At 35.9% G+C, this 15,566-nt stretch overlaps 1 protein-coding gene across 6 annotated transcripts in view; it reads right to left on the reverse strand.

The window, feature by feature from the left end:
* The window catches only part of B3GLCT (beta 3-glucosyltransferase), a 59,032-nt gene that overhangs the window by 15,933 nt on the left and 27,533 nt on the right, over positions 1-15,566 (reverse strand). For all 6 annotated transcript variants that reach the window (XM_062567148.1, XM_062567145.1, XM_062567147.1 and 3 more), the window contains 4 exons: positions 8,851-8,927; positions 6,630-6,741; positions 4,327-4,463; positions 2,496-2,559 (listed from right to left, as the gene is read on the reverse strand). In XM_062567148.1, the coding sequence (XP_062423132.1) occupies positions 2,496-2,559; positions 4,327-4,463; positions 6,630-6,741; positions 8,851-8,927 (390 nt within the window). The remainder of the gene's footprint in view (positions 1-2,495; positions 2,560-4,326; positions 4,464-6,629; positions 6,742-8,850; positions 8,928-15,566) is intronic.

The raw sequence follows: 15,566 nt of genomic DNA on the forward strand, positions 1-15,566 counted from the left end.
AAATGCAGAAGCACATGAATGGCAATCAACCCTAACATCATTCACAGTGCTTGGAGCAGAGGGGAATATGGAAATGAGATGTTATAGACACTTGCAAGTGGTAAGGAGTAGACAGTAAGCATACATACATTCCCAAAGTTTTTACCTTATTGTCATATTCACCTTATGGCATGTAAACTGCTCTTGACCCTGCCTTGATTAGAAGGCTACATAACAGCAAAGGATGTGATTTTATAAAGAGCTTCTAGCAGATTTTAAGATCGTATTATCTCAAAACTCAGTTACTCAGAATGAACATCTAACACATGAATCAACAAAAAAGCAGCGCTCATGCTTCACAAAGACTATTTAACTGTAACTTAACATGAATAATTCATTATTGTTTCTGAAAGTTCATCATATGCTAAGAAAGCAGATTTCTCATAGAATAATCACACCTTCAATAGAAACCCTCTGTATAGTTCTGAAATACGGCAGCCTCACACTAATAGTGCCATTTTGGTGGCTGTAGAACAAGAGGATAGACAATTCCTAAGATAACAGGAATAGCTTGACAATAAAAAGACATAAAATACATTAGTTTTTTGTTCATATCTAACAATAGGTAAACAAAAAATAAATTATCTACTTCTAGTTTTGAGTAACCATCAGTGTGAAGAGAATATGATGTATTACTTATATTTTAAAAATTCTAGAAGAAAATCTACAAATGAAAATTAGTATGGCAAAAACTTTTTATCGTATTTGTAAGCTTGGTCTTCCAGATGGAAGGTCATATAAACATGAGGGATGTAAGAATTAGGGATTTGAAAAGCAGTCCGAAAAAAAATGATAGAGTACAGTAAAATACCAAGGACTAGAGGCACATGTTATTAGGGCTCTGTCAACCCAAGATATTTCTTAAGACATTTATCATCTTTTATAAATTTAAACATTACACACAGCCATTAAAGATCTCAGATTATATCCTTTGATTTGTTGTCATTCACGACTCATGCAAAAAGGGTGTAGCAAGATAAAAAAAGACTGAAGAAAGAGGAGATAATGACTTATAAAACAAATGAGGGAGAATGGTACTGTCTCCAGGGAGAGATGACAATAGATTGTGTAGAGAGAATAACTGCAGGGCTTGAAGTAAGTTAGCAACAGTAATGAATTTGAAATGGAACATAGGCAAGGAATTGCTAACAGAATATGAAGGAGGATAGAAGTCTTTTTTTGCCAGTCAAGTGATCAATTGGTCTTCATTAATCAACACAGCACACAAATTAAGAGCCTGCTAATGACATTTTTTGATGACACTACATTTAGAGGTTTTGTCAGCACTGAGGTAAACTGGAATACTGGAAATATATGAATGACTTCGAGATAACACAAGATGATAAATAGTGTGAAGTACAAGGTCTTGCATTTAGAAAAATGAACAAGGGGAAAGTAAAACAGCTTGCTGGCTTGTTTCATGGAGCAAAATGAAGGCTGATGGATCCAATTGCCTTCTAGAAATACCTCAGGTGAGGAGGGAAAACTAAGTGAAAGAATACTGTTGGCACAAAGACAAATGCATTTAAATAGACTACTGATTATATACTATAAGCACACTATAAATTTATGTGAAATGAGAAAGTTTGTAATCATTAAAGAATAAGGATCTGGAATATTTAAGTAAGGTTTTTAATATGGGTCAGAACCAGAATTTATAGCTGAATTTTAAGAGTTTTTAAAAAATGAAATAAAATCAAAATCATTCATAATTTCAGGCCAAAATCTAATAGCCTACCCCAGGCTCATCCTCCCCTTCCCTCTAGTTCTGATGTTCATTTTGGTGACACTACAAAACCCTAGGTTGCATGAGCATTTTGGAGGCAGAAAAAAATATGTTTCAGAAAGGGTAGCACTGGACTTGCTTCAGATCCCCACTCCTTTTTTTAAAAGTTTCTTTGAATCAACTCCCTTATTCTCTGAAACATCCAGTAGCTGCCTTTTGGAACTGCTGCAAACCAGTGGCAATAAATAAATAAATAAATAAATAAAAATCCAAACTTCATCATACAAGTTGCAGTATTAATTGTTCACACTGACACAACAGTCACAACAGTTAAGTTCCTCAAACCCATCATGTCTAGCTCTTATACATTAACTTAAAATATGAGTGTGGCTGTCTAGTATTTGAGATACCATTCATGTCAGTTTAAACTTCATGAGCTGGAAGCTCTTTCCCTCTCTATAGAACAAGCCTTAGAAGGTACCTCACTGTATACAATCATGTAATGTTAATACAAATGTAATTTTCTTCATGAATTGTTCTATGCTTATGGCATAATTTTGAAGCACCACAGGTTAAAATATTCTAAAGGAAGGTAAAGAAATTAAACACACCACTGTATTCAAAATTTTTAACCCCTAAAAGCATTGTTATTTCTTCTTTATGAAGATTCAAGTATACAGTTTTGAGAGAATTCTTCTTACTCACATCACAGGAATAACCCACTGCTTACCTCATGTTTTAAATCTATTGTGAAGTCTGACTTGAGTGGTTCACTTTTCAACTTGTTCGCAAGCCTACACAATAAAGACGATGAAACTTTCTTCAAAAAGCATGAACAAGGGAAACGTAAGATTGGCATCAACTGACCCTTTTTATATATAATTTTTATATATATATAATTTATATAATTGAATAAACTTGAAATTCTTACATCTATGAATTATACAAAAATTTCCTAACAGTTTCTAAAATCAGCAATTCTTAACCACAGCTTTTGTGGCCATGATAAGAAATCTGTAGCTGATAAGAAATCTGTAGCTGATCAACAAAACCAAAAGTATTTTCCAAAAACATTTCATAGGTAGGCTGCATAGCAATCAGAGAAACACCGACCAACAGTAGACAACTGGCACAAAGGTTTATGGAAATGGTACTCTAGATAAAGAGCTACCTATAGATAATTTACAAAAATGTATCTGATATATTTTCTTGCACATTTAAAAAATATTTTAAAATACTTTGAGTGTCTTCTAATGCCATGCTCCTACCATATTACAAAATAAATCACTAGCAGTATGCAATGAAGCATGATTAGTATTTTTGACAATCATCTTCAAAAAACTCACTTCTGTATTTATCGTCCCAAAAAGCAACTTGCATTTTTTTCGTATCAAATTTTCTTGCATCTGAGCACAGTGTGATGATGATAATATTCATTTTCAGCACACATTTCAACACATTCTTCCTGCCCAAGAAGAAAGTTCTCATCTAGAGTGGATCAACAGTCTGGCATAACATTTTCAATAGATTAAAGGCAGCCGTGTGTTTGAAGCTGCATACTGATCAGCACTTCAAACTTCGGACAACATTCTCTTTTTGTGTATTCCAAAGCACAATATTTAGGCACCTTCAATTTATGAAAATACCAATTATTGCTACAACAAGATGCATTTAACTTCTGAAGTCTATGAACTTTTCAAATTTCATCTAAAAATTAAGCATCTAATCTGAGCTACATATCTCTGTTCTCTCTATAGGATGAGCACTTACAAAGGGCAATGCAGTCATCCTAAGATCCAGGAATAAATCTGCTGCCTAGTATTCCTCCTTCCTGGAGGAAATTACTTTTTTAAAATCACAAAGAGTATCAACAACTAGTTAACATGATGTTAACTTCTAGATATGCAGAGCTAATAAAAATAAATCATACCTAAAGGGTACAGCAATGATACAGAATTATATATGGAAATATATTTCTGTGTATGTGTATTAAAAAATTCTTAAGTCCTTATTTATGGTAATTATGATTGAATATGTGTCATAAGGAGGAAACAGAATTTTGTTTTTTCAGGGTAAATTTATAGTGCGAGTATAAATCTATGTAGACATACTCAGAGGTAGCTGCAAATTAGTAAGCATTTGCGCAGTATTTGAATGTCTTGCCACACACCTTAGATCCTCAAACCAAAGGCCTCAGCATGATAATATAAACGCAGCACAAGCAAGAGCTTAGTGTACAAAACCCATCTATGAAGTCAAATAAAATAATTGAGTGATCAGCCTGCACCGATGGAGTACACACCAAGTTGTGTGCCAGAGCAAGCTACAATTGCTGTTCAATGATCAGTCAAAACTAAAATTTGACTGCGTATCTACATGAGCGGTACTAAAATATTCAGCTGCACTGCAGGCGTACTTTCAACTTTTAAGGAAAACAGTAATCCCTAAAAAATCATAAATCATTAAAACAATACTGATTAGCATCGGGAAAAAAAGATACACATTCAGCACTCTTAATTACTCTCAATAAACAATTAAGTGATTAAAAATTCAACTCTTACTTGTTAACAAGTGGAATGCTAAGTGCCCAACCAGCTGCAAAATCTGGAAATTTAAAGACTGTAGGATTTTCAGCAAAGGCATAGTGGTGAATTATCGTAGATTCTTCATCATACAATGCTTTACCTAAAAACCACTCCTGTAAAAAACATAGAAAGCAATTTTATTCATCTATAGCATCCTCTTAGTGAAGATGACGACTTCATTCATGCTAAATAAAGCAAGCCTGAAAACAAGAATAAGGGAAGCGTAATATTCCAAATAAGACAGGTAAAAATTTTGCTTGATAAGAAATGAAACAAAAGGCAGTTCTCTAAATGTTCTGATGTATATTGTATCTTCAGACTCCATCATTAGCCCTGCAATTCACTGGTGCAAAGAGCACTGAATAAATCAGAGATTATTGGCTACTGATTAGACAGAACACTCAAAAGTACTGCACGTTTAGGGTTTGAATCTGTCTTGGATTTCCATCTGTTTAACCTACAGTTATTTTCCACTATGGAATCTGAAAAGCAAACACATTTTAAATAACTTGATCCTCTGAATCACCTTAATGGTCGTATTAAATATGTCAGGATTGGAGTTGTACTTTGCACTATGACAGTCATTCTGAAGACTGTGCTTTTTCTTTTTCTTTTCTAATAGTTTCTGAGCCCACCATTAAACCAGATTCAAAATTGTGGTAATTTTTTCTCACAAATTAGTCCCATTCATTACAGACACATTCAGACCAAACACTGCTACATCTCCTGTAATGTTTAGAACAGTCTCCATTTTCCAGGACTTTTTAAAAATATTAATTGTTGGGCTTCTGCTCTCTTCCTTCACACTTCTGGCCATATTTGATTCTTCCCCTCCTTTCAGGGGGCAGCTCTCAGCAACAATGAAAAATACCTTCATGGCATTAACACAGCTCATGCACTTGCCATACCGTAAACAAACAATTTACACATTCAGCAGCAGATTCACCAGCTATTTATATGCTCCTTGTACATATTTTATTGTGATTAATGTGTGACAGCTTCTTATCATGCAGACTGCTGACATGATGAAATTAATTACAAGTGAGTTCATTCTTGTCTAACTCAACATCTTAAATTATATAACTGATGGACTATTACCTTATACAAGGAATTGGTTGTGCACTGTTATATTAAGATGATCATTACTCTATATAAAAGTAAAACATTTTATTTCCCTTTCAATGCAGGCTGGAACATAATTTGTTATTACTGTAGGATTTACATGTACTGCAAAGGAGGAATTAAAACTGACATGTAGACAGCATCCAAAACAAAAATTTCTATGAATTCTCAGGACATCAATTTGAAGTACGTGCTTCTGAAACAGAAATGACTGTATCTTCCAAAGGCCTGAAAATATTTAGTAGTCCATCTTGAAGACAGTATTTAAAAAAAATAAGATCTCTAAATTACTCTAGTTATCATTTTAGAAAAGAATTGTGTGGAAACATGACAAGGCAAGTGCCTGCAAAAGAAGTCAATATGCTAAACTGAGATCAAAAGTAGGGTTCGATACTTGATCAAGGTAACAATAAAGAGGAGAAGCACATTCTTGACAGGAGATTTTAGCTTCTTTTAGTCCAGGTAATGAAAGATGTCAGGCTGAGTGTCTTCAGAACATTTAGAATTCTAAATATTAACAGCTTATCATCTGCGTTGACAAGTTTACCTTATCTTTTGGTGACTGGTTTTCTCTTTCGTTGTGTGAGTTTTTTGGTGGTCTTGCTTTTCCAGTAGGTAAAGATTTTACTTCTTTCTTACTACCAAGACAGTTCAGAAACAGAATGCAATAAATGCCCTTCTCTATTAGGAGAGAGCTAATGAATCATCCTGCCTGATGATAATAAGAACTCATGGTGGACAGGAAAAAGACACAGAGCAGACTATATACATCCTTTTACTGCCGCTACAGCATTTTCAGGAGATCCACAAGAAGAAATCTTTTTATTCAGTTTTAATAGCTCTTCAACAGTTATACATGGCATTTTACTGCTTCGTGTTCATTACCTTGCTCACTCCCAGCTTCACATCCGGACTATATCCCCCTATTTTATGCTGTTTGAATATTTCTTTCCAAAAGCTGATGGCTGAACCATACAGGCAATGTTGTAACACAAAATTCTGGACAACAGAAATTGTTCCATAATTAAGAATTCCAAAGTTCTGTATTTATAATTCTGTAGTTAAAAAAGGATCTTAAATGATCCCATGTTTCATCCCCACATCAAAAAAATTAAGCACATGCTAAAGCGAATTAAATATCTAAATTTTTATTTCACCTTAGACTTGTCAAATCTTCGAAGTGTTTCCAGAAGCTTTACAACTTGTACTCTTGTATCTTCTTCACAGAAGAAAATCCATGAGGAGTTCCTACCATAGGTAACAGAGAAGCTAAAAAAAAAAGAAATTAATATTTTACTACAAAACTGGCTTTTGAACAGAATCACAGATTCAACCTCCACTCCCCCAAATATAAGCACTTGGAAATTCACACACAAACAGAAACTTTTTCTGCTGAGAATTACATATCAGAGCACTACAGCAAACAGATGGAGATACTGCCTACATTCCTACCTAATTATATAGAATTAGTTATCCCAGAAAGAAAGGAATATAGATACATAAAAAATATCAGCTCAGAAATACATAAGTACTATAGAAATAGGCACCTATAAAGGCAGAAGTTATAGACAGCAGTTTAAGTTACCTTTCCCTCTGTACCTTAACCTCATTCCATAGAGCCTCACATTAACACTCATTGCAATAATCCTGAAACTGCCCAATGACAGGTTTTATTACAACTGTTTCACATTAACCACATCCTTGAACCAAATCTAAAAACTTCATGAAAACTTTCATTCATTGTCAACCTCAATACAATGATGGAGATCTTAACATTACACTTGATAGAAGTCTTCAGAAAATAAACATTCTCTCCAAGTTAATCTGTGCCCAAGAAGTAAAAATCAAGAATTGTCCTAAGTGTACAGACCGTCTTAAAAATGGTGATACCTAAAGAACTGAGGAAAGCCATTCTACTGAAAACAGTTTTCATATGAGTGTAACTTGCATCACAGTTCCTGGTAACATCTACCACTGCAGAACTGGCTAATCACTTAATCTCACTCTCTTCCTCCTCTTCTGTCCACTGGAAAAAAAAACTCTAAATAGTACAAGCCTCACAACAGTTATTTTTAATCTGCTCTATGTTTTCATTCTGCTCTTTTGCCAAAAATGGTGAACAAATCAGGAGACACAAGGAACTGGTTATTTCAGAATTCTCTTCAAGTTGGAAAACCATTGAGATTCCATTTCTGATTACTGAAGAAATTTCTTTTGCTTTGTGAAATGAACTAGCATCTACATTTTTACTTCTGAGTTTTGCTATCTTGCAAAAGCTCTTTCTGTTAATCTTTATCATTGAGACACAAGTTAATTCAGAAGAGTAGCCATTCAGTCATTGAAAAAGGGGCTAAAAAAGAAAAACAAAGATGATTCTGATCTTCCAGTTTTTCAATTTACTTTTATTCTCATTTTGGGGTTTTTTTGCAACTTATATATATACATTTTATGGATAGGTACTACACAAGCATCATTTTCATGTTTCTGCTCACACAGAAAGTAGAACAAAAGAGTATGAAAATCCTCTCCTGTGACCGGTCTGGTACAAAAAATCCAAATCAAAACAAAAGAATCCTTTTGAGTAACTCTGTTTACATCAGAGGAAAAATAATATTAACTAAACTAAGCCTCAAGAAGCTGCAGAGCCTCTTGTCATCAATTTCAAATGCAAGTTTTAGGCAAAGGACAGCCTTCAGTACCAAGGAGCTTTACAACCTCCTGAAATGGGAATTTTTGTTTCTTGATGGTTTGTAATACAGTATGACGTAAATGCAGCAAGTCTCTCTTGGAACCATCTGCATAAGCTAAGACAAGACATCTGAAATTTGCTGTATTACCAGAGCATAATGAGATGGAAACTGGCCAAACAAGCTTACAAAAAGATGTTGAAACCTATACCTCTTCAATATGGAGGAGGACTACCTCGTAGGAATACTGTAAATAGTATGATAAAAACTCCAGTTTTCATTATCTAGTAAAGATTATCAACTTTATTCAACCAAGTAAACTGAAGAATCAAAATTCATCAAAACTTTAGAGTGTGAGCAACTGGAAAAAATATAAATGCTATTTCTTTTCTCTAGTTTACTTTTCTAATAACTTTAAAACACACAACTATGTAAAGGAAGTACATGTTCAGCTATGTTATACTATTTCTTCTTTAGTTCTTCTAATATTTAAGATAGCTTTCTCTGATTTAATGAAATTTAACAGAAAATTGCTTTGGAAAACTCAAAAATAAAAAGAGTAGAAAGTGAAAAGATAAAAGTTGCAACTCCCATCCAAAAATGTTTGCTTCTGAAAAAAAGTTCAAGTAATTCATATTTACCTTCTGGGTTACACAAAATGATGAAAACAACTGGTATTCAGCACACTTACTCTCTCATTAATGGCAATATGGTCCATGCACCTTCATGTCTGTCCATCTGATGAATAAGCAGAACCGTAGGTAATTCCTTTAAGAAAATAAAAATATTCAAGTTAAAGATGACTAAAATACATATTTTCTTTCTCAAGCACCAACTAGTTTAAAAACAAAATTACTCTGGAAAGACTCTTCAGTGTTTTCACTGGCAAATAGCCCTGCAAAATAGATTTAGGACGTTACAAATCGAGGCGACCTACAACTTAAGGAAAGTGTTTCTTCCAACTCATGGTCTCTAAATTATAGATCAGACATAAAGCTAACATATTTTTAGTGAAGCATCCAGTATAGGTCCCATGTCATTTAAGATACATTTCACATTCTTATCAGATCATAAAACCTCATTATTTCAAAGAAAGCCTTGTAAATAATGTAGTATCTTCTACAAAGCAGCTGTGACAATCACATTACACAGAGGTTATGTAAGGGTTCTAAAACTCATTACTTTGCTAAGTCCAAGTCTGACCTGTCACACTAACATCATGACAAAAAGTCACAGGTTTAAGTAAAAATTAAGAGAAATAGTTCACATTTTTGCTTACTGAAAAACAAAGCAGCTTCCTACGAAGCAATTCTTTTCTATAGACTTCTTTGCTCCTTTTTCTCTTGAAACCTCTTTGATGTGACAGACCAAGATGTCCAGCATGCAACTGATCATTATGGAGGAAGTACCCAAGAAATCACCCTTTAAACACAGCTCTCTGAAAACCCAAATCATGTAATTTTTTCTTTAGTTTATAAATATATATATGTATCTGTGTGTGTACAAACTTTATATAATTCTATATATATACTCTGTGTGTGTATATAGAGAAAGAATGCATACTATAATGTAGTATATTGAAAATAAGTATGAATTATCTATAAAAGCACACTTTCTACATTTACTTTAGCTTTCAGCAAAGACTTATGCTTTCTTAGTAGTGCAATGACCTAAACCAAAAGATTTGGACACGTGGGAAGTAGTTGTGATCCTAATCATGCTGCCAGAGGAGAGCCTCCCCTATCACCTTACAGACTGAGGAGGGTTGCTGCCTACCAGGGTATGGGACTCATTATGGGATTCAGCAGAAGAGCATTTGGGGATTGTGCAAGACTTAATGTAGGATGTTTAGTGGAAGAACCAAAGGCAGGGAAGGAAATGCACCAAGGTGGGTTGGAATCAGCATAGGTAAGCTTGGAGAAGAGGTGATAAAAGGTTGCTTGTACTGTTGGGCAGTACATTTGTCTGGACATGCTCTGCACCTCGTCACTGCAGTCTCTCCTCTCCTCTCATTAAACTCCATTTCTACCTTTTTTCTTGGATGAGGGGGCTCTGTGTATGTTTGTTTGAAGATCTAAGTGCCAGCAACTGAGTAGGACCACAAGTCATGGGGCCCATGTGGCTGCGGTGCTAGCAGCCGGAGAGAGCAGCATGAGCATGCGTGCACGTGTGGGGCATATGTCAGTGTATGTGACTGCTAGTGATCATCAGGCTGGACTATCCATGAGCAGGAGAACAGAGCCTTGGGAGCCAGGGATCAGAATGGCCATAAGTCTGGGCTGAACACTGCAGAGACTAAGGGATCTGACATTTGGCAACTGGAAGGATCAGGAGGTCCCAGTCTGCTACTGGAGACACTCTGGGGTCCAAGGATCTGCTACTGTTAAGGTTACAAGTCTGGTCCAACTACCAGAAAGACTCATTTGCACGTGTGTACCTGCGCATGGGCTAACTGGGAAGCCAGAGGATCTAGGGGCCAGCAACTGGATAGCCTGAGCATCTAAAACCAGCTACTGGAAGGATCCATGGTGTGTGTGCATGCAGGTGTACACAAGGAGGTCTGAGGACGAGCAACTGAAGTGGAGCTGCAGGCCTTGCATGCCTGGGTGGCAGCAACCACAAAGACTAGGGGATCCAGAGACACCTACTGCATAAACCAAGCATCTAAGGCCAGCTACTGTGGGCCTCAATATTGTACATATGTATATAATAAATACACTTCTTCCACAAATGGGCTTTCATCTTGAACAGGCAGAGAGGGGAAACAGGATGAGACCACTGGTGCTGTTTGCGCTTGTGTGAGTGCTGTGGTTTGTGTGTGTGTCGATCTGTATTGTCAGCCATGTATGTATATACACGCATTGTGCATAGGTGCGTAAGTGTGCCTTTTGGCAATACCTGCTCAGCCTCACTTCGGGCTGGACAGTGGGGAACAAGGAGCTGCAGCAGCCTCCCTCTATCAGGCTACTAGATTACACATCTCCCAAGAAAAACAATGTTCCCAACCCTCATGGTCTTTCAAAGTCACAATTCTTTTCTACTCTTAGCATGCATAAGCCAAACATTTCTACTTGATCAATGATTCTAATGAATATGAGATCACATTAATAAAAAAATAGCATTTAAACACAATTTCTTCTGTAAATATAGAGTCCACACTTCCTTCTGACTCCACTAAGACTAATTTAACTTCTTTTTTAAGGGCAGCTAAGCATAGCAACTAGAAATACATACAAACTCCAGACTTCATATACTAAAGAAAATACTTCCATCACACTAGAGAATAACCTTGTCTCTCTGGAGTGAGATAACTATTCAAAAATAATGATCAACTTTTTTTTTTTTAATGTTATATTACTGTGAATGACAAATTAAAAAGAAACTATGCCAAAACTCTGATTTGGAACAGGATGCCTCTTCCCTATCAGTTGCTCTGATTTATGGTTCTAGTTCGGGCCAATTTAAGAAATTCATTTCTGGCTACAGTTACAATTTATTGCAATTAGATGCAAACCAAAATAGTCCAGAGCTTTTTAGTGGAAGTGGCAAATCTTAGTAATAGCATGATCAAAGTATGGTATTTCACTATAATATAACTACATTCTATGGGGAAAAAAAAAAAACATAAAAATGTGCTCTCTAACAGGGTTGCAGATAGGAAGGTAAAAAGACGACTATCTGTCTTTACAAGCATACAACCCCAAAGTTAAAATGGTATTTCTATGTGGTCACATATTTCACATACAGCAGAAACAAAGAAATTCGTAACTATGTATTTAGTGTTTATATTACTATAAAGGCTGATATATTCATTTTAGATACAAGCAATACCTATACATGTAAAACACATGAAGTAAATTAATTCATTTAAGTAGCTATATCATATACTCCATAATCTGCTCTTAACCAAAAGTCTTTCCTTTTTGAAGGTCAAAGAAATAATGACTCAGAAAAAGAACTCTTTCTTGAACTAATGTTATATCTTTGCGAGGTATGCCTATCTGTGGCATTTCTTGTAAGTCAATTCTCATCTCTCTCCAAATCTCTCTAACAAGAATACATATCTTACATATACCTCTCCTTTTAATTATCTCTAAAAATGTGTCAATTCTGATTAATAAATGATTTAAAAAAATAAGACTCTACAGGCAAAATCATAGAATCAGTAAGTTTGGAAGGGACCTCTGGAGATCATCTAGTCCAACCTAACGCTCAGCATGGTCACCTAGAGCACGTCAGACAGGGTTGCATCCAGGCGGGCCTTGAAGATCTCCAGAGGAGACTCCACAACCTCCCTGGGCAACCTGTGCCAGTGCTCCGTCACTCTCACAGGGAAGAAATTCCCCCTCATGGTCAGGTGAAACTTCCTGTGCTTCAATTTCTGCCCATTGCCTCTTGTCCTGTCACACAGGACAACTGAAAAGAGTTTGTCCCCATCCCCTTGACACCCTCCCTTCAAATACTTATATGCATTGGTAAGATCCCCCCTCAGGCTTCTCTTCCCCAGGCTGAAGAGGCCCAGCTCTCACAGCTGTTCCTCACAGGGCAGGTGCTCCAGCCCTCTCATCATCTTTGCAGCCCTACACTGGACTGTCTCCAGTAGCTCCGTATGTCTCCTGTAGTGGGGAGCCCAGAATTGGACACAGGACTCGAGATGAGGCCTCACGAGGGCTGAGTGGAGGGGCAGGATCACCTCCCTCGACCTGCTGGCACTCTCTTTATTCTCTGTTCTATTCTTTTGAGAATTAATAATCACCAACATCCCCAAGTAAGTTCTATTTTGTAATAAGACAAAAAAAGATGCGGAAAAATCAGGAGAAGGTTTGAGCATTTGCACTGTTATAATAAATGCTACTGAAGATGTGTATAACAAGGCAGTAGCCTAGAACAAAAACAATATACTGCACTAAATCAGCATATGTTTATCACTTGTGTGCATAAAAATGTCACTATCTTCACAGCTCACTATGCAAGAATGATAAATAAAAGCAATCATACAGAGGACAAACACGTGACAGTACATAGCTATTACTCACGCAAGTATTAACAGTGAACCATAATTATATTATCAATTGATCTAAGATTTCCTTTTCTAAGATATTTAGAAAAGCTGTTCAAATAAAGCATGTTTTGTGTTCTGTTGATTCTTTTATTATTACCAAATTACCTTTTCAAAATCTACGAAGTCTATTCTAACATCAGACGGTTTGCAAATACCATGTGTGTCATGCATACAAAAGGAGGACTGTTTACTTCTGTCCTCTGCTGTTCTCTCCCTTTAATGGAGTGTGTAGAATTAATATAAGCTCATTAACCTTCAGTTTTCTTGTAATATTTGATGAAATTCTCAGCCTCACAGAAAGTTTTAAGTATTTCCATTCCTTAGTACATTCATCTGTTCACCAGAAATCTGGTGCATCTTTCACTGACAGTGGTTCAGTGACTTGATATATATCAAGTGCCAGCTCAAAATGTTAAGACTAAGCATGCCTAGAAAAACAGGAAGCAAGGCAACAAATGTATTGACAGACACATAAAAGAGAGCTCTTTTATTTAGTTTCCTGTAGTCATCTCCCTAGCACAAGAGAAAAGCAAGAAGGCAAAAGGCAAGAAGCCTGATAAATGTACTTCAAATACTAATACACAAGCCTGCAGGATGTAGGAGATGCAAATAAAAACATCAGCTATTGATTTTAAGAGTTAATTTCTGTTGATTTTGCAATTCTGGGAGTTCATCACTTCATCTATACTTGAGAGCAGTGAATATGGTGCTCTATTCAGTGAGAACTGAGCAATTCTGACACAGGAATCCACGCAGCAGCCAAAAGGAGGAAACAGAACTTCAGATCAGTTTCTCTTATTCATTCTTTACTAATAAAGACATACCTCAGAAAGACGGCTTTGTTCTCTGAGGTATACACTGTATGCTGTAGAAGAGGCTGAGAGAGGCACCTGTGCTCAAGTCACGTGAATTGCCAATTTCATTTACATATTTTGCCCTGACGTAAGAAGTCATCTCTGCAAAGTCAGCTATAGCATTTCTCAGGATCACAGTCTTTGATTAAACTGATATCATCTGTACTTCAAGAGCGTACAGCTTCATTTTAAGGTATAGAATATACATATATATATATATACACACACACACACACACACAAATAGATATATTGTGCATATCTTCCAATGAAGCAAAAGACTCAAAATGTATCTTTTATTAATAACAGAAGTGAAAAAATTGAGTGGATTTCAGATATACTGGTATAATTTTGAATATACTGGACAGAAATACAAAAATTACTACAGCTTTTCACACTTACCACTGCTTATATAGGAGGCTTTCAAATTCTTAAATTTCTGATTTAATTATATTTAATCATAAACTTCATGATTAAGTTTTAGCAATTTAATTTTCATAAATTATGAATCACAATTTCACTTTAAAAGAAACAGCATTCATTTTATATGTGTAAGGCAGCATATACAAGAACACATTTGAAACAAGATATATATCCTTTAGTCAAAGATAAGGTTCTATCTTTTCATTAACTACTGCTGATATAGACCTATATTCACCCAGCATTTTATTTTCTGTCTAAAAGTCTCATGAAGACTGGAAAAATCTACTCAGTGTATTAGTATGAATGCGATCAACTTAGTTAATTCAACATAATGTCTTTATAGCACTCTAACAGAGGTGCTAATTTGTACATTAAATTCAAGTTATAAACAATACATAACCAATCCTCTCTTATGAGGAACGGCTGCAAGAGCTGGGCCTATTCAGCCTGGAGAAGACTGAGATGGGATTTTATCAATGTCTACAAATGTCTGAAGGGAGGGTGTCAAGAGGATGGTTCGGACTCTTCTCAGTGGTGCCCAGTGACAAGACAAGAGGCAACGGGCAAAAACTGAACCACAGGAAGTTCCATCTGAATATGAGGAAGAACTTCTTTATGGTGAGGGTGGACAGAGCACTGGAATAGGTTGTCCAGAAAGGCTGTGGAGTCTTTCTCCAGAGATAGTCAAAACCTGCCTGGATGCAATCCTGTGCAACATGCTGTAGGCGACCCTGCTTGAGCAGTGGGGTTGGACTAGATGATCTCCAGAGGTCCCTTTCAACCTCAACCACTCTATGAAGATACATTGTAATCTTCCAGGAGTGCTTAATTTAGAAAATAGGTGAACAACATTTTTAATAGAAAATTAACACTTACCAAAATGGCTAGATTTAAATGTGTAATACTCATTTCCTCTATTTATCCACTTAATGCATCAGCTACATGCTTCTCGATCATACAAGCAATACAAAACACAGATACGGTCTTTGTCCAAACGCAGACATTTCTTTCCTTTTGCATTCTCTTCATTAACATCCTGTTTTCAGATGAGTGTCTTTCCATGAGACCA

This window comes from Rhea pennata, chromosome 1 (genome assembly GCF_028389875.1).
Source record: "Rhea pennata isolate bPtePen1 chromosome 1, bPtePen1.pri, whole genome shotgun sequence".
NCBI lineage: Eukaryota > Metazoa > Chordata > Aves > Rheiformes > Rheidae > Rhea > Rhea pennata.